The 20,191-nt window shown below is 31.1% G+C and overlaps 3 protein-coding genes across 4 annotated transcripts; 2 read left to right on the forward strand and 1 right to left on the reverse strand.

Annotated features, from left to right (window-relative positions):
* Positions 1-52: 52 nt before the first annotated feature.
* On the forward strand, positions 53-6,458 carry LOC111317807 (uncharacterized). Of its 2 annotated transcripts, none has more exons than XM_022920250.2 (4): positions 53-1,208; positions 1,308-1,510; positions 5,612-5,686; positions 5,753-6,458. In XM_022920250.2, exons 1-4 carry the CDS (start codon positions 515-517, stop codon positions 6,161-6,163), a joined length of 1,383 nt encoding a protein of 460 aa, XP_022775985.1. In that variant the 5' UTR covers positions 53-514; the 3' UTR covers positions 6,164-6,458. The 2 variants fall into 2 exon arrangements, with proteins under 2 accessions (XP_022775985.1, XP_022775987.1); XM_022920252.2 differs by having other exon boundaries at positions 5,771-6,458.
* A 6,936-nt stretch (positions 6,459-13,394) lies between these two features.
* Positions 13,395-14,322, forward strand: LOC149520119 (thioredoxin H2-like). Its single transcript, XM_089751129.1, has 3 exons — positions 13,395-13,594; positions 13,733-13,855; positions 13,982-14,322. Exons 1-3 carry the CDS (start codon positions 13,499-13,501, stop codon positions 14,111-14,113), a joined length of 351 nt encoding a protein of 116 aa, XP_089607255.1. The 5' UTR covers positions 13,395-13,498; the 3' UTR covers positions 14,114-14,322.
* A 109-nt stretch (positions 14,323-14,431) lies between these two features.
* LOC111317809 (DNAJ heat shock family protein) lies at positions 14,432-18,105 on the reverse strand. Its single transcript, XM_022920253.2, has 2 exons — positions 17,274-18,105; positions 14,432-15,177 (listed from the first exon to the last, which is right to left on the reverse strand). Exons 1-2 carry the CDS (start codon positions 17,765-17,767, stop codon positions 14,730-14,732), a joined length of 942 nt encoding a protein of 313 aa, XP_022775988.2. The 5' UTR covers positions 17,768-18,105; the 3' UTR covers positions 14,432-14,729.
* Positions 18,106-20,191: the final 2,086 nt, after the last annotated feature.

Raw genomic sequence — 20,191 nt, forward strand, 5'->3', positions numbered from 1 at the left:
CCAGTTTTAGGCTTAGCAGCTTTGATATTAAAGAAAATATGTGCCACTTCTAAATGTCGTCTTCACTGAATTTTCCTATTCTTTTCCCTTAATCAATAGTGATTGTAGCCTCTTTTTTGTTTTTTTTTTTTCTTTTGTCCCTCTTAATCCATTAAATTAACAAGCCAGTAGTATTGATTGCGACGAAAAATAAAATGCTTGACAAGTGGATGAAAGAAGGAAAAAAATATTGAAATAGCCTTGAGTGGGGTAAGTTCGTAACTCCAAACGTCGAAGTGGGTGTGCATTTGCACACTTTCTGTAGGTCTCAGTAACTCGATTAATAAAAGCAGAGCAAAGCAAAACCCCAAAAGATAAACCCGCATAAATAATACCTCCCTTTCGAAAACAAAAATCCTCCATCGCCCCGCTCCTTCTCCCCCCAAGACCGTTCTCCTCCTCCACCACCTCCCCGGTGGTGCTCTCTCCTAGCTCTTATCATCCACCACTACCAACGTCAACTAAAACCCCCCAAATGGCGGCAGTCGCTGCAGCAAGTGTTTTCTCCGACGCAGCAACTAGTACTTCTTCTGACGGCCCCGTCCTTAGCCTCATCAACAAACGCCTCCGTGCCCTACGCAAGAAATACAACCGTATCCTACTTATGGAAGAATCCGTCTCCCAAGGCAAACCCTTAAACAAAGAACAAGAAGAAGTCCTCCGTTCCAAGCCTGCTGTCTCTGCCCTTATCGATGAACTCGAGAAGCTACGCCAGCCTCTCTCTTTAGCCGTCTCCGAAGAAATCTCACTAGCATTACAGCGTCAAACCATTTCACGGGAAGAAACAACCTCAGAAGCCCAACGAGACAAGACTGAAGTCCAAGAACAACAGCCCAATGACCCAGATCATGCTGTTGAGGATCTACTCAATCTGCTCTATTTTGGGTCCTTGTTCGATGTCAAGTCTCAAAATGGTTTCACTTCGGCCATGTTGACTGGGACTCATGAGAGGAGTTGTTGCTTGACTTACGATTACGTGACCGATGACGCTACCGATCTGCTTAGCGAGAAAGATTTGGATTTGATTTCGATGCTGAGTGGACTGTTGACTTCACGACCTGCTGATTCCAGTTTGTCTCACAAGAACGCTTTACACCGCTGCATCCACCATGCTAAGCTTTGGCTTTCTAACTCTGACGAGCCCATTGACCCCAATGTCGACGTTTCCTGTAATAATTCGCTCTAATTATTTCGTTGGGTTTTTATTTATTTACTTATTGTTAAATTTCTGGGTTTTCCGACTCGGGATTTTTTATTTTTTGTTGCAGATTCTGGGTTGAGAGAGAGGCTTAACAAGATTATGGCTTTGGATTATTTTACAACCTCTCCGGAGATGAAGGCTCCCGTTGAAGTGGCGGCTGCTGCTGCTGCTGCTGCTGGGACTTATACCTCTTTTCAGGTTACAGTGCACGGTGTGCCCATTTCTATTCCTGTTCAGGTGGAAGATTCAGTCGGGCAGTACCGGCAGAAGGTATTAACTATGTTTTAGTTTAACAAAAGGGGAGTGGGCAGTTTGGTTATTGGATTTACTGAAATGATTTAATATAAAAATTTTGGCCTCCCTTTTGTTTCAATACTTTTACCATTACTGAATGATTGTTAATTTGTTTTGTTTGATCCAATACGTTGAGGTCTTGGTTTTCAGCTATATCATGGCCTAGAGAGGAGGGAAAAAGAAATAAGAGAATTCTCAAAGTTTCTTTTTATAAGTTAATGTAATAATAACATTGAAGAAACGAATTTTTACATTTCAGTCTAATTATGCTAGCAACCCACTAAATCATTTGTTTATTTCTGTATGTTGTTAAGTCATGGTTACTGCTTTGGCATGAGAGAATTTAAGGAGATTCATCTGTACGTATTATAGTAATATGACTATGCTATGTAGGATTTTCTAATGGTCTGTCATTGTAGCTATTTGTTATTTCTGTCAATTTTTATCTGTCCCTTTATCTGTAGCTTGCAAATGCAAATTGGACTGTATCTATATTCCAGTATGCCCAAATTTTTTTTAAACACAATAACAACTTTAGAAATTGACTTTATGCATTAAAATTTGAAACTACATTAGAAAGAAAATTTTTTACCTGTGTGCTATAGCAGATACAAGTTGTTGAACAGTGAATGTTCATGTTTTCCGTACTTGAGAAAGAAAATTTTGTACCTGTGTGTTATAGCAGATGCAAGTTGTTGAAACAGTTAATGATTATGTATTGGTGAATATCATTGGTAATTTGGTGGTCTGAAACAGCAGAAATGAGAATTTCTAGCTGTGGTAGCAAATCCACCTCATATAACGTCCTCCCTTTTGCTTGGAAGGGAAGGAGTTGTTTAAGCAAGGTTTTTGGTATTGTTAATGATCAAACTTGATGTAAGACAGCTAGATAGGAACTATTTGGAGATTGAGGTACAGGGTTAAGTAAAATCAAATACAATAGGAAATTATGGGTGTCAAATAGGATTTTTAAAGGGTTGGTATAGAAGACTGGATGAATTATTTTAAATTCTTGTTAGGTGTATTTTCTTGTTGGGCATGTGTTGTGAAGAGCTGCATTGTAACTCTTGATAAAAGGTCTGATGTAATGACCAATTGGTGCATGTTAAGATGGGATTATAAGAAGGGTTTATGTTTATGGGGGTGACTCAAAGTTAATTAATTTTCTGTACCCTGGATTTTGAGATCTTAGTGCTGAGACTTAGTTAAATAGGAGCAAGAGTGTTGGGTGGTTCTAGACGTTATTTATTGATTCCTTGGACATGATATCTAAGATTGAGCAAGTTAACAACCATGCAGACCTAATTGCTAAAGCACTTGTCAAATAGTTTTTATTATTCGAAAGAACCTGCATAGATATTCATAGAGTTATAGGATCCTACTTCCTCGTTCCGAAGCTGACTTTGAATCAGTTCTAATGTATGCATAAAAGCTTACACTCAAAGGATATGATGATAAGAAAGATTTTCTACTCGTGGATTATTCAACACTGATTAAATCTCTGGATTTTGGCTCCATGCAAATGCCTTTGAGAATCAATTTTGTCTTGCTAGTTTTCCATTGGCTTCTTCACACCTGTCTATATGTCCTATTTGGGGTTTGACAGAGGTTGCCCCCAATTCCCTTGTTTATTATGCTGTTTTACATCATGCATGTGTTGCATTTGAAAATTGATTCTCTAGCATAAAGCCTTTGGACCAATTGGCCTATTTGGCTGTTGTTTATTGTGGTATAAGGATTTGTAGCAGCAATTATATCATTGGTGTTGTGTTCACTTCAGTTATTGGTTTCTTTCTCTACATCTAGGTGATCTAAAGCTTCGGTTCTAATGTTCAAGTTTGAATAATTTTTTAACTCTAATTGTTTGGTGCAATTGGTATTCCTGCTCATTCATATTGTCTCATTGTCTATACTAATATATCCCTCTCTTTATGTAGAGCTTGACCCTATAGTGAACTATATATTTGTTTCATGTATACCTCCAGGAGGAGCTAACTAGACATCCAAGATAAGGTGCCATGGTGTATGATATTTGCCAATGATATAGTGTTAGTTGCTGAAACTAGTGATAATCTTAATGCGAAATTAAAATTATGGAGGCATATGCTGGAGTCTCAAGGCTTTAAATTGAGTAGATCTAAAACTAAATATATGGAATGTAAGTTTAGTAGTTATAGGGAAGCAAGTGCTAGTGTGATTAAATTGGATGGTGGTAGCACCAAAGAGTACTCATTTTCAATATTTGGGATCAATTATTCAGAGCAATGCTAAGATAGAAAGGGATGTAAATTATAGATTCAAGCAGAATGGATGAGGTGGCGAAGTGCGTCGGGTGTGTTGTGTGATTGCAATATGCCTTTAAAGTTAAGGGCAAAGTCATATAAAACAGCTATAAGGCCTGCATTGTTATGTGGGACTAAGTGTTGGGCCATTAAGAAATAACATGATAAGAAAATGAGCGTAGCTGAGATGAGGATGCTTAGATGGATGTGTGGTAAAACTAGAAGAGACAAAATAAGAAATGAAGAGATTCAAGGAAAATTAGACATAGTCTAACTTGAGGAAAAGATGAGACTAGGCCATTTGAGATGGTTTGGACATGTGAAACATAGACCTATGTATACATCAGTAAGGAGAAGTGAGCCTTTGGATTTGGGTGAGACTAAAACTTTTAGAGGTATGCCATGAAAGACGTGGATGCAAGTAATAAGAAATGATACAGGAGTTAAGAAAGTAGATGAAAAAGTTTTTTTTGATAGAAATAAGTGGCGTAAGAAGATTCAAAACTACAACTTAGTTTTTTATAGAAAAAGGTTTTTTTGATAGAAATGAGTGGCCTAGAGAGGACTTAACCCTCATTTTTTATAGTAATAAGTACATGATTCCTTTTTGTAGCCTTTCATATAGTCGACCCCGGAGTTATAGGATATAAGACTTAGCTTGTTGTTGTAGTATACCTCCAAGAGGAGTGGGATGCTTAGTTTTCTTGCAATTTATTCATTACTTGTAGTTGATTATGGGAATTGTGGCATGCTTGTTTGAATCCATTCATGCAATTTCCTTTACTTCAAACACTTTCAAGTTTCTGTTGATTCCTTGTGACTTTTTGCCTAGTGATCACCCTTTCTTGTAGAACTGTTTTCCAAGAGGCATACTGTGCTTTTGGTAGCTCTAGGTCAAATTTGGTGCCAAGCAGGCATGTTTGATAGGAGAAAAATATGTCCAAGGACAAATTTATTTTAATTTTTTTTTTAAGGAAGCATTGGCATACAAATTTGACTTCAGTAGTTGCAAATTCAGAAGTTGACTCAGAATAGATAGCCATTTTTTTTTTTTGGTGAGGCACTTTATTTAGCAGAAAGAAATGATGGTATCGTTTTTTGAAATGATTCATTTCAATATTATAAGGTGAAACTGAGATTTTGAGTAGTGGATTGGGTTGTGTAGGATGGATTCATCCCTTGGCTTAAAGACTAATGGAATGCAAAACTGAAACTAGAATGCTTCAAGGATTTAAGTTGTTGAGAGGGAATGCAGAAAGAAACAGAGGGTTGTCATAAGTTTTGCTTTTAATTTGCCACAAGAAGCTAGAAATGTAGTGTAATTGAGAATTTGGAAGTGCACATTGGGACATGTTTGGATTCATTTGTATGTTTGATGATCCTTATGTGATATTTCATGATTCTTCAGATTCAGGCTAATAAATAATATTTGCCTCTAGAATAAAAGATCTCATGTTAGGGCTTCTTTCTGCCTTGGTGCTACTAGGTGTTGTTGGACAATGTATTGATGCTTACTGGTCTATAAGGTGGTGAAGTAGGAATGAATTGATAGCTAGGAATTGCATGACTTGAATGTGATTTTTCTTTACCAGAGTTAGGACTTGATGTTTGTTGTGTAGGGCTGCTCCTTTTTTTCAGGTCAGTGGGTATGTTGTTTCTGATAGGGTATGTATTACTTGTTTGTTCTGGAATTAACATAAATGTTTAAATTTCATTTGGAGCTGCCTTTCCTCTGTTATTTTTATGATTCCAAACGGGGAACTATATTTTCAAGGTATTTTCATATTTGATGTAGGAAGAAGAGTCATCAAATTATCAAGAACCAGAGACTGGTGACAATCAATTTAGTGCCACAGAGGAATTTCACAAGGTGTTTTCAATTAGCTGTAACACTCTATTCGTTCCTCTAGTATCTTATTTATTCGATTTAATGTAGGAGACTTGCGGTCTGCAGGATGAGCTGGAGATAGACAATCAAGTGGAGGATATTACAATTCAACAAGAACATGGCAAACTACAGGAAGATTTGGAGCATAATCAGAAAGATATAGAACCCAATGAGCAACAGTATGTTCCACGAAGGCCCTATCAGAACCAAAGAGGTGGTCGTGGTACTGGGGGTGGCTCTAGGGGTTACTCCAATGGTCGTGGAGGTCGAGGCAGTGGAAGGGGAGGCGGAGCCTACCAGAATGGTCGTAGCCAGTATTATGATCAGCCTGGCAACTATTATTCTAGGAACTACTACAACAGGGGAAGAGGTAGCAGAGGCAGTGGCCATGCTTACAACAATCATGGCTCAGCAGTTAAGGGTGGTAATGCCTCAGCTGATGTTGGTGTGGCCTCATGACAGCTTTGCTTGGTGTCTACACGGTCTCTTTTTAGAGGTGGGTGGTGAAAATGTACTTTTAAGCTCTGCATGAAAAATGATTAGAATGTGGGTTGATGTTGATATCGTACCATCCAGGGCACCCAATTTAACTTTTTTTTTTTTTTTTTGTAGTTCAGTTAATTAAGGACTTTTATTGGAATCATTGAAAAACAGAGTCTGTATTTTGGTTTAACATGCAATTTTTGTGGCCATATACGCGATCCATCGACCATGGTTGGTTGATTTAATCAAAAGTGGCTATCGTGTTTAATTATCGTCTATCTTGTCATGGTGGGTGCTAATCTATCTCATTTTACCGATATTTCGTGAGGAATCTTGGGATTATGAAATCAGATGCTTCCTCCCTGGATTCGTCAATTAATCAGTTGGATGCCGCCGTGGCTCTATGTTTGTAATGTCATTTTCCAATGCTCATGCCCAGTTAATATTCCGCTGATGTAACATGTTTCCAGCTAAAAGCCATTACGTTAGAACAAAAGTGAAAATGCAGTTTAGGCGAATGACCCCTAGAATTGCTCGCATCTCTAAGATAATTAAACAACTCCTTTCTGCTTGCATTAAACCGATAGCAATTACCACTGCAGCTGGCTGAATGCTTAATCTTGTAAACACGTCAAATTTGAAGGAACCAATCCGGCCAAGTCGAAGGTGGCGGCAGTGTCTAAGGCATAGCTATGAACTATGAATTAAATTGTTATTTATACTATTTGTTAGAATCCAACATGAAGAGTGGTTTTAGGTCATCTGGTAACATTTTTCTCCATAAACTACATACATACTGTACAAAACTTGAACCCTTTCAATTGATTCTACCAATATAATTGATGATTGCGTGCTATCATTTTCTCCTATAATAATTTACTAAATAAATATAATAATTTATATATTTATATTATATAAAATATTAACAATTCGTGAATTTATCATCCACTGTAGCTTTGGCGTAACTCATTGCTACCTAGAAATACAACTTGAACCATTAAAAAAAAAAAAAACTTCTAGAATCATATCTTTTTTATTCAAACAAACGAAAATTGTTTCTGGAGGCGGAATGTCAGAACTATAATTCAATTGCTGACTTTAAATGTCAGCTATCATGGTTTTGGTCACTTTAACTTTTCAACTTCATTTAAAAAAAAAAAAAAAAAACAATATCGTTTGCACCACAAACAACTTTTTCTTCTTTTTTTGAGTGGTTTGGGGAAGCTCACGGAAAGAAAAAAGGTTCCCTCAGCAAAAGCTAACTTTTCTTCTTTTTTTTTATTACTATTATTTTTGTTTGGAAAAAAGAAAATGATTATAAAAATAATTTCAGAAAGAATCTTAAAACAAAAAAAAAAAAAAAAGGAAAGTAAATTGTCCTTGTTCATGACTACTTGAGATTGAATTATTCATGGACAAGTAAATTCTGCATTCACCGCCGATAAAGATAATGAATCTCATAATCACAACCGTCACTAAAAATTAATGTTAGTTAAATTTATTTACAAATACATTATTGCAATATATATATTTTATTTAATACTTTAAGAAACAAATAAAAATTTTAAATTAGCAAAGTGGTATAGTAAAAATTAAAAGAAGAAAATAACAAAAATAACCAAAAAAAAAAAAAAGGCTATGTTAAAAACAACAGTGGCGAGAGTGAGAGTCACTATAATGGTAACAACGACTTCAAGTACTATTATACCATATCGTGAATTTTGTCTATTCAATATTATTTTATATAATAAATTTTAGGTAAAACACACAAATAATCACTCAATTTTAAGAATTATTTTAAAATAATTATTTAATTATTTTTTTTAATTTAATTAAAATTTAAAAATGATTTTTTCACTAAATTGTTAATATCTAAAAACATACTTACATGACATTATCATATCAATTATCAACTTAATGTTATCACATCATCTAACAAGTCATGTAACATTATTAACATGACATTTATAATTTAAAATAAATAAATAAATAAATTTTGGTTATTTATCTTTTTAAATTTTTTTAATTTTAGTCACTCAACTTTAAAACCCTTCAATTTGGTCACTAACAAATATGTCTTCAAATTTTATAAAAAAATTAAAAATAAGCATTTGATATTTTTATTGCATGAAATTAAATTATGAATTTTTATTTTATTATAATTATACTATTTAAATTTAAAAAATAGATGAATATTAATCAATTGATAAAATTATTAAAATATTATTACTTCAAATATTTATTGTTCAATTAATCCAAATAAATTCAAGTATTTATTTTTAATTTTGCATTAATATTTGAATATTACCCTCAATGTAATTTTATAATGGTTTAATCATTAAAGGTTTGTGAAATTTAATATAATAAATTATTTTATTTTATTTTTTATCTATATTTATTTAATATTTTATTACTTGAAATTAAAATAAAATTTTCTCATTATGAAATATGAAATACTTATTTTTCTTTATTTAGATGAGCTAAATGACAAAGATTTGAAATAATATTATTTTAGTAATTTTTGCAAATGGATAATATTCATCCATTTGCAAATTTAAATGGTATAATTACTATAAAATAAAAATTTATAATTTAATCCTATAGAACAAAAATATAATAAACTTATTTCTATTTTTTATAAAATTTGAGAATTTATTTATTAGTGGCCAAATTGTAAATTTTTAAAGTTGAATGATTAGAATAGAAATTTTAAAAAAATTAAATGATGAAAATTTATTTATTTTTCAAATGTCACATCAATAATGCTACATGATTTGTCAAATGATGTATAGTGTCATGTGGCACTTAACAACTGATATGGCATTACCATGTCAATATACCATTAGACACTAACAGTTGAATAATCATTTTAAAACGATTTCTTAAAGTTGGGTGATTATTTATGTAATTTATCTTAAATTTTGTTATATAATTTTCTTGTTATGTAGTATGATTTAATAAGTAAATTACATATTTAATCACTTAAGTATTTTTTTCATTTTTAAAATTTTGATAATTGATGTTTATAAAATTTTATTTTTTTAGTACTCGAATCATTAATCATTAAGGTAATATTGGGTATTATTTTCAAAATTATCATGGCAATTTAATCACTGAGGTCATTTTATTACTAAGATAATCTTATCACTCGTTATCTAAAATTACTTTATTTAGTTAAAAATCATTAATTTTTAGTAATTAAAGATAATTACATTTGGTATTACTAAAAATCAAATATTATTTATTTGAAAGTACCAAAACAACTTTACACATTATAGTAGTTGTACAAGTTACTATGACAATGTTATTTAAATATAATAATTTTTCTAAAATATTAATAATATTTTATTTTGCTTTATAATAAAATATAATTAAATTATTAAATTAAAATATATTTATTGATAAGAAACTAGTGTTTTATTGTATAAAGGGTTAATAATACTTATAGTTCTTAAATTTTGACCAAAATTTTTATTTTGATCCTAATCTTTAAAAGTTTTAATCGAATCTCCAATTGTCCAAAGTTGTCTTACTTTGATTTGTCTTTTTATAGAACCTTCTAAATTGATAATAAATATTAGCTGGCACTATGTGATGAAATCAACTAGCACTAATGTCATAAAGGGGGACCAAAATAGAATTTTATCAAAGTTTATAGACCGGTGATGAAACTATCTCAAAATTTTATATATTTTATGTATATTTTATAAAATATTAAATTTAAAATTATATTTTTATATATTTTTGTTATAATACAACTTATTAGTTAGATTTTTTGTTTTAAATAAAAATTGATATTTAAAACTTAAAATTAAGTTAAAATTTCAAATTCTTTTTTTAAAAAAATCAATACATTTAAAAAAAATATTTTCTATTAAAAATATTATTTTACTCATAAATCGTAATAAATATTATTATTATCTATTTGAAAAATTAATTTTTAAAAAAAATTAAATATCTTTATTTTTCCTTTTTAATTATATTTATAAAGTATATTTTATAAAAAAATAAAAAATAAAAATAAATTTATATTTTATATTAATATAAAGTTTTTAAATATATTTTATAAATTTATATTTTATATTTTATTTATATTTATATTTATATTTATATTTTATAAAAATAAATATATTTTATAAAATATTTTATATTAATATAAATATTTATTTTATATTTTATATTAATATAAAGTTTTATTAATATAAATATTTTATTTTTATAAAATATAAATTTACTTTTATATTAATATATCAATTTTATTCATCACTTCATCTCGAGGATAAAAAATTTTCACTTTTTTAAATAAAAATTAAATTATCTTTTAAAATAATAATTTAATTACTTTTTATCAGTAATCACTTATTCATCGATACCAAATAGGGTTAATAATTAATTTGATAATATTCATCATGTGATCATTGTCACATCACTTGATATATCACATGGCATCATTAACGTATGACCAATTTTGGAAAACGAATTATATATTCCAAGAAAAAACCCTTCCACGTTTGGTTACTTAACTTTTTGGATTTTTCACCGATGAAACTTTAAATTAATGGTAAGGAAAATGTCCTAAATTTTAAAAGTTTTGGGTTTAAATTTTATCATGTGTGAATTTAATTTAATTTTATATTAAATTTATCTAATCATATGTTATTGGATTTATCTAGCCATATCTTAGTTTGTTCATCGATTTATTTGCATATTTAATTCATTAATTTCTTATATGTAATACTTAAATTTGGATTATGATTCCTCTTGTACTAATAATTTCATAAAAATTTCAGAAATTTCTATTTTGTTACTCATTTTTTTTTTTTTTTAATTTAGCAGTAAGTGGTGTCTAGGTTTTATTCAATACATTCTTTCTCTGAACTAATTCAAATAAGCTTATTTATATTGGAACTATTAAATTTATGAGAAATTATTTTCTCATAGTTTTTTAGCAAATTCGAATCTAAACAATAAAAAAATACTCATTTTATGTTTGAACCAATTATTCATGGATATTTTATCAATTAACTTTAAAAAAATCATAATATATATCACTAAAATTTATGAAATTTATCAATTAACTTAAAAAAAATCATAATAAATATCACTAAAATATATAACTGGTAAATTATATATGGGATTAAATTAATAGTAAAATTAATTTCTTAATTTTGTTCATATAAAGTTAAATATATATATATATCTAAAAAAAAATTGTCAAGAACATGGGCCCGTTCGCACCGAAACTTGTTTATGGTCGACCTTGTCCACACATTATTAAAAGAAGAAAAAGATCAAAGGGCAGCATGCAAGCATTGATCAATCCAGGAATAAACTTTAATTTTATTTTTGGCTTTGGTCTTTTAGCAGCAAAGCAAAAGGCAGGCATCTGTTTATTTACAGATAAATTAATGCTGATCGCACGTAACTGGAATAGTCCTTTCATCTCTTCATTTGTAAATTAGGAATTGTGAGATGCATCCTCTTGTCAATTCCAGGCATGGAACCATTACAAGCTTAGTGGGGAAAAAAAAAATAAAGTAGAAAGAATGAAAAAGACTTGAAGATGCGTTTTATCGGCCGCAAGTTATTTTGGCACGCATCTTGTAGTTTTGATTGGCTCATTTATGTGTTCTTTTGAAGCTGATTATTATTTCTTTTTTAACACTGGAAGGTGATTTTTTTTAAAGAAATTATAATTTAAAAATTATAATTATAATTAAATATTATATTTATATAGAATATTTTAATAAATAATTAATTAATTTACATACAATTAAATTTAATTTTAAAATCTCAAAATTCTAATTTTTTTTTAACTCTAAATCAAGATCTTGTTTTATTGGAAGGTGATTACTTTATTTGCTTGGCAAGATGCTAACGGGATTTATCCTTCCTTTTTCTGTCAGTACTAATTATGTTCACGTCATCAACATTCGCCAAACCCGGGGTTTCTTCCACTTGTTGGAAATCATACCATTTCATGCGTTTTTTTTTTTTTTTTTCTTAAAAGGTCATGGCATGGGGTTTCTTTTTAGCTACTAGATGTCTCCGCTCAATTTTGGTTGAAGTGGCAAAATTAACTTCAACCTAAAACCCATCTAAAAATATTTGAACTCTAATTTGTCCAAACTCAAATTAATTAAAAAAATTAAAAATTAAAATGCAAAATAATCCAAACCTACAATAGTTTTATCCAAATCCATAATAACCCAAATTTAATATTTGATCTAAATTCAAAACAACCCAAAAAAACATGAATAAAAAGTAATCCAAAACCATTCGAACCAAACTCATTTGCCATCATCTCTTATTGTTGTTTTATTTTTTTTAACTGTTAGTTGGAATTTTATCAAGTCTTGACTTTAGAACTGTCTGTTGGGCAAAATTTTACTAGACGCTTTTCTGTTAGAGGCTTTTTAAATACGATAATTCCAGGAATTAAGAAAGTGAAAATTTTAGCTTTTAAATCTAGTCATACTCAATCAACAATAAATAATTTTGTTGGTATAGATTAAGAAATAATACTCCTTTCATCCTAAATTGTTTTAGAGGTATTTACGGATTTTAGAAAAAGTTTTAATTTTAATATATTTAATATTAAAATTAAAGTTTTATAATTTTTAATATCAAAAAATAAAAATAATTTTAAAATATAAAATAATAAGAGTTTTAGATATATAAAATAATATATATAATTTTGAAATATTAAAAAAATGAATAAAAAAAATTGGGATAAGCGAGTATTAGAAGATAAAGCGGATGCTCTAGCATGAATGGGCGGCTGTGAGAGCCGTGGGGACACACCTTCAGTTTAGAAACCAGGTTCTTAGGCATAAAATATTTCTGGATTAGCTCACACAATCTTAAAAATTGTACCTTTGCAGTTTTCCCTTTTTCTTTTTTTCTTTTTTTTTGTTTTTCTCTTTAAACAGATAGATTTTTTTTTTTTTACCAAATTGTTTCAATGTGTCGGAATATGGAATATATCCCATTTCATATTCTAAAGAGACATTATAGCTATTAAAATTTAAGATTCTATTTTAAAGATGGTTACGAATTTAAATTATAAAACGAATAAAGTAGATTTATAAGATAATAGAGAATTAATTTTCAATTAAGTAGTTTAATATCATCTTTTATCAAACAATACATATATACATATATAAAAGCCAAAATTAAATCCCACTCCTCCTATATAAAGGCCTTCCCAAACATCCTAAAAGTTCAAGCCAAAGCCCTTCCTGCCTCTAGGTCGAGAAACAAGCAAGTGTTTCTCTAATTTCAACTTAGGTTTAAAATAAGAAAAAAAGAATGGGAGCCAGCACCTCCAGTCCTAAAATTGCTGAAATGCAGTCCACGAGCCAGTGGAGAGCACAGCTTGAGGCCTCCAAGCAAAGTAACAAGCTGGTAAAAAAATACAACTGCCATCCTCCCTTGCTTGCAACTATATATTCCTTAGTAGCAATATCTAACCTACTTGCTCTTAATTCATGTATAAATAGTACGTTGTTGCTCATTAATTTCTACTTGTTTTGTTGCTGAAAGTTGGTTATTGATTTCACGGCTACGTGGTGCGGACCATGCAAATGGATGGAACCGGCGCTTGAAGAGTATGCTTCTATATATACAGATGTTCAGTTCATCAAGATTGATGTGGATATGTTGGCGGTAACACTTTATTCTCTGCTTCTTCTTTTCGTCTTGGTTTGCAGTATGCTTCAAAAGTAGATTTGGTTTGATTTGATTGTGATTCTGATGAAGAAAAACATACATATACTATTTGAATCGAAACAGGATGTGGCTCGCGAATTCAAGATTGAGGCAATGCCGACATTCGTTCTTGTTAAGAAAGGGAAAGAAGTAGAGAGGATAGTGGGGGCTAGAAAGGCTGAACTGCAGAAGATGATTGAGAAACACAGGGTCTAAATGGTGAATGCATTTGGGCAACAGAAAGCAAGGCCAGTCCTGGAATTATATTCCTTTACCATAAATAAGTAAAGATTAATAAAAATGGCTAAGCAAAACGGCTGAATAAGGTTGCTGTTATGTTGGTATATAAACGGTGAAGGAAGGGGCTCACTTTCTTTTATTGTTCGTTTTAGAGAGTGCTAATATAAAGTCTCTTTCTTTTCTAATTTCTAGCTCTTTCTATCCTTCTGTATTATATACCACTTGGTAAAACATTGGCATATCTATTCCATAATAATATAATCATTCTAAAAATAAACATGCAAACTCCTATAGTTGAATTTGAAACAAGTCAATACATTAAAATTCGTCATTCCCAAAACAAAAGGTCTTTCCTGCAACTTCCAGCATAAAACTACGCTAAATACAAGTACACAAAATTTCAATTAGAATAGAGTGGCAGATAGGGCATGCTATCAAACACTGTTTGTAACCCTTCAAACTAGTTTCCTACCACGCACAATCTCTCCCCTTTAGTAGTTGAGAATTAAAATTAAAACTATTTAGATTGAGTTGACTATCAATATCAATAAGTGTCAATAGATGGTTGTGGCCTCGGGCATGGACTGCTTGACTATTTACCAGCTCCACCCAACGTCCTCTTCAGATCAGACTTCTGCTCTGCAGTGAGCTTTGATGGAAAAATGATCTCAAATTTGATTTTAAGGTGTCCCTTCTTGCTGGGTTCTTTTGAGATCGGCATCCCTTCGTTTGGGATCATCACCTCATGACCTGGTTTCACAACATCTAAAACTGGGATTGTGAGATTTCTTCCATCCAAGGTTGTCAAACTGAGGGTAATCCCAGTGAGGGCCTCAAGAAGAGAGATTTTCTGATTGACAACCAGATCGTTCCCATCCCTCTTGAAAATAGCATGGGGTTTCTCATCTACCACAAAGATAAGATCAGCTGGAGTGACACCAGGTTCATGGTTTCCTTTCTCAGGAAATGTAATTTTTGTGCCCTTCTTCCAGCCAGGTTCGATATCTATTTTTAAAATTTCCTCCACGGTCTGTGGCTTACTGCAAGAGAGATACTTGTACATCAAACAAAGATGAAAATAATCTAGAAATACAAGAAAGCAGTAACCATATCAATACAAGTTTTTGCTCCCACCTAATATTTTAAGTGATGAAAACATCACGGGAGAGGGGAAAAGCAAAAGGGACTGCAAAATCCTATACTTTTCAGATTTATTACACTACACTTCTATTTAGGTAAGGTTACAATTTGTTTTGAATAAACTGGACTTGATCACACCTCATAGACAAAATGATTGAATTCAAGTGAGGACAAAAATGAAGGCCCATACCGTCTAGGTCACTTTTAATCCTGAAAATTTAACTATATAAACAAACATCAAGAATAAACATGCGCAATATTCCAAGTAAAATTTCACAAAGGCAGCTGGTCTTCGTAAAACTATTTTGTCTGGTTAGTTACAACTTATTTTCTTAATTAACCAGTCAGCCGACCCAACATATGAGTACAAGAGAAGGGTCACCTTTCCCCATTTAAATTGATAAACAGTTGACAACAAAAGACACTCTATATAGCCTATAAAACATTCAGTAGACAACAAAGTAATAATTAGAGTTTCCAAGTTCTGACCCTATTTGTTACAATAACATGCTTGTCTACCTGATTAACATTGAAAAGATTGCCCGGGTTCAAGTGATTTAATTGCTTTATTAGTGAAGAAACATGAATTTTCTAGAAAGTAGATAGAACATAGGGATATTAATCTTACCCAAACTCAACGGAGAACTTGGTTTTTTTTTCTAAGGAGATGTGAATTAAATTTGGGGAAGGGGGATGGCATGGTTTTAAATTTTTTATTGGATACAAGTAGGGAATGGATAATATAGCACCCATCCCATATCTGTACTCTATATATTTATATATATTTAATAAATTATTTTTTATTTAATAATATAAATTTTATTTTAGATTTATTAGAACTAATATATTTGTATTTTAAAAATACACATTTATAAAAAAAAATTACTTAAATGTAAAAGATAAAAATAATTATTTTTTATTTTTTAAAAAAACCATGGATATAGGGATTATCCATACTCATTAAATATTTATGGCGACGGGGATGAGAATAAATTTGAAATATCTGTTGTGTATCGATATAGGAATGGTTATAATATAAAAAACCGGGAATGGGGATAAGGAATGCTCTACCTGCCCCATACCCTACTCATCCACATCCCTAATAGGACAAGAACAAACAAAACTAAACTGCCTTAAAATTCTAAGACTCAAAATCTTTTCCAAAAGAGAAAAATCAACACGTTACATTCATTCTATAATAATTGGCATGTGATAGCACTAGCAACAACTACTGGAAAATTCCACAAGATGCAAGTTCTACAGCAGTCAATCCATCAAGTTTAGCAATCAAATTCTGATATTGCCAATTTGTGTTCCTCACATACCTCAATGCATATTTATTAAAACAGGAAATAGACAGCTTTAGATCAAGGATATCACAACTACCATCAATATAGAGCAGATGCACAAAATATCAACTGATCCATAAGAAATTTCAATAGGAGCCCATATATTGCCACTTTTGACAGGTAGACACTGCTAAAACCCCTAGTTAATAATGGGTGTCATGAATTTCCCATAAGTCCCCACAGCAAAATTGACAAAAACTAAACGCAAAACCAGAATTCAGGTTCAAAAAGTAGTAAAACATAAGTAGAAACCAACCCCCCAACTCCCTTTCAAGGAAAAAAAACCAATCTTTCAACATGCATATTTTTTTCTGCAATTCTTAATTTTAAAAAAAAGGTTTAATACTTTTCAAAATGGCAAAACACTAAAACGAATCAATCCCTCTAAATAATGACACAGTTATCAATTGCCCTTGACTAACCAAAAAAATGAAGAACAACACCCATACCAAGATTGGTCCTTCTCCAAAATTCAGCTTACATAAGCAGCAAACAAAAACAGATTTAAAAAGAAAAATCCATCTTTCAACATGCAAAACGTTTCTTTAAATCGCAATTTAAAAAACAAAAAAAGCTTAACACTTTTATCATGAAAATAATAACAAAAAAAGACTGATAAAATTAAAAAATTTGTGGATTGTACTAACCCAAATTCATCAGGAACAGTATGGGAAATCCGCAATTTTCTCCTACCCCCTTTATAAAGCTCCTCCAAACTACAAACCAACTTGCTTTCAACAGGCGCCGCCTTCTTGTTCCCTTGACTCCCAACGCCACCATCTACATAAAACCTCTTCTCTGACCCTCCAAAAAACTCCGCAAATATATCATCCCCATTCCTCGGATTAAACCTGTAGGTCCCACGACCGACACCGCCGCCATCACTAAACCCACTAGGGCTGGATAGTTCAGCTGACTTAAGGCCTTCTTCACCGCACAGATCGTAGATCTGACGCTTTTGCGGGTCGCTGAGGACGTCGTAGGCCTCAGAAATTTGCTTGAATTTAGCCTCCGCGTCTTTCTTGTTGACAGGGTTCTTGTCAGGGTGCCACCTCATGGCGAGGCGTTTGTAGGACTTTTTGAGGTCCTCTTCCTTCGCGTTACGGCTGATTCTTAGAATGTTATAGTAGTCAACTCCCATTTTCAGCTCTGGCGCTCGTTATTGCTTTTTGGAAGATGTGAAATTTTTTTTGGGTTTTTTTTGGCAAAAAAAAGGTTGGGTTTTGGGGTTTTACGGGGTTGAGCGCTAATGGTAAAGGTGGGGGGAAATGGGAAATGGGAAATGGGAAATGAGAAATGAGAAATGGTAAGGAGAAAAGACAGCGCCGAGTCGGCCGGGCTTAGGAATCGATAAGGCAACAGGAAACGAGATAGGTGGAGCAGCAGCAATCTCCGTTTTTGATGCGCGTATGGTTGATATATATCTTTTTTTTCTGTGGCAAAGTTCTGTCTAACAGCTAACGTCTTGAAAGGTTCCTCAATTGCCAATACCATTTTGACACACACATATTCTACTTGCAGTCCAAGTTTTTTTTTTTTTTTAAATTTAATATTCTGTTATTTTTATAGTATAATTTGAAAAATTCAAATAAAAATTGAAATTGAAGATAATATGTGACTTAAATTTACTCCTATAATTTTTTTTTTTAAGTTACTGGTACATTTAAAAAAAAAAAAAACAAAAGGTAAACTAAATTCTTTGATATGAAAATATGATAAACTAATATGAGCCATATCATTCATTAAAAAGCATACACTCAATATATTTGTCCAAGTACTCAAAAATTTTTAAACCGATATAAACTCACTTTACTTCATTTATATATAATTATATTTAGTATTTTATATTTTTTATAAAATTATCAAAAATTAAACATTGATTATTGAAATTAAAAACATAATATTTTGCCAACAATGTTATTTACAGTATTTTTTTTTTTTTGAAAAATATAAGTGATGCGATGATGTATATTAGACTTAAAGGTATTTATTTATTTATTTAGACATTAGATAGTGAACAATTTACTAGAAGGACTATGTTTCCAAAAAAAAAAAAAAAGTTAATACTATCAGGAAGATGAGATGACGGGCTTGCGAATAAATCAAAAGGCGACGATGGCACGTGCAGTGCAGTCAATAGACTTAAGGAAGGGAATTTGCAATAGCTATGCCGGCCATTAGCTAGCTGGAGTAGAGAGAGTGTCTTCCGCTCCAAGAACTTTTTAATGATATTTTTGCTTTTAAAATATCCAGAATCTGCTTTAAAAATATACAGAATCTGGTCGGAATCCTCGGGTACGTAACTAAATAAATTCCTACCCCTCCTTGGAAACGACATCGTCTACTCCTAAAACTTTATTGATCTTCCACGTCCCTCTATTCGCTGGTATTCTATACTGTGTTTGTTTGTCCCTTTCCTTGTCCTAATTCACCTTTCATTCCTCAATCAGGTTCGTTTCCCATTTAACAATTTACAAAATGAAAATGACACGTTTTAACTTATATTAAAGAAAAACGACCTCCAATCAGGTTAAGATGATTTACCATTTCATCATTCTTCGAATCACTAAACATTTTAAGATTAGATACATTTGGTTTCAGCAATTTGTTTTTGGTAAAAAAAAAAAATTAAGTGATATGATAGTATTTTATTTTAAGATTAAAGCATATCACAAGTTTTAATAAAAATTTATATTAAATTTACATATTGTTCATAAAATAAATAATTAACATTTACTTGTTAATCATTTCACATATATGTTTTAAAATTTTTAAAAAAAAAAAAACAACTCTACCGTTAGAGTAAGATTCTTCTCATTTCTCATTTAGAAGATTCAAATATGAATTGAAATCAAATTGTAAGATTTATGTACAAGGTGTAATGATGGTTCATTGAAGATTTATATATAATGTGAGAGGTGCGATGATGTGAGTGGTGGATTTAAAAACTATTTGAGATTGTTCATTTAAGAACTATTGATAAATTTATTAATTTTATCTATGGAAAAGATGATTAGGAAAAAATTTTAAGTCAAATTTCTTTATTTTATTTTCGTTTTTGAAGATGTTCATAAACTTCTACATAATACACTAAGCCGTGGACATGTCAATATATTCATGTGTACATAATAATAACCACTCATATTTTATATATAAATGCTGCATATGTATGGAATTATTTTGGTGCCACGTTTTATGTTGCTGTTTTTTTTTTTTTTAATTTTTTCCAAAATAAATGCTACATGAACGAATACTACTAGCGCCACGTGATGTGTTTTTTTTTCTTTGAATTTTTTCTCTAAAAATTCTAAAACATAACTTACAACACAAAAAAATTTGTCAAAAACCCCTTTATCTACTATTATTACCACCCCTACTGCCCTAATCATACAACTCAAAATACTAACACTACTACCATTGTGAACTTCTTGTAGCCAGCACAAAAAAACTTCACTAAAATAAAAAGAAAAATCCAAAACCCATTCCTGCCTTTAGCCTCCACCTCCAAACAACCATCACCTAATACACAAAACAAGCAAACAACCATACTATTGATGTCGAGCTT

The sequence above is a fragment of the Durio zibethinus genome, chromosome 2, assembly GCF_047325235.1.
Source record: "Durio zibethinus cultivar Kanyao isolate XHJ-2024 chromosome 2, ASM4732523v1, whole genome shotgun sequence".
Lineage (NCBI taxonomy): Eukaryota > Viridiplantae > Streptophyta > Magnoliopsida > Malvales > Malvaceae > Durio > Durio zibethinus.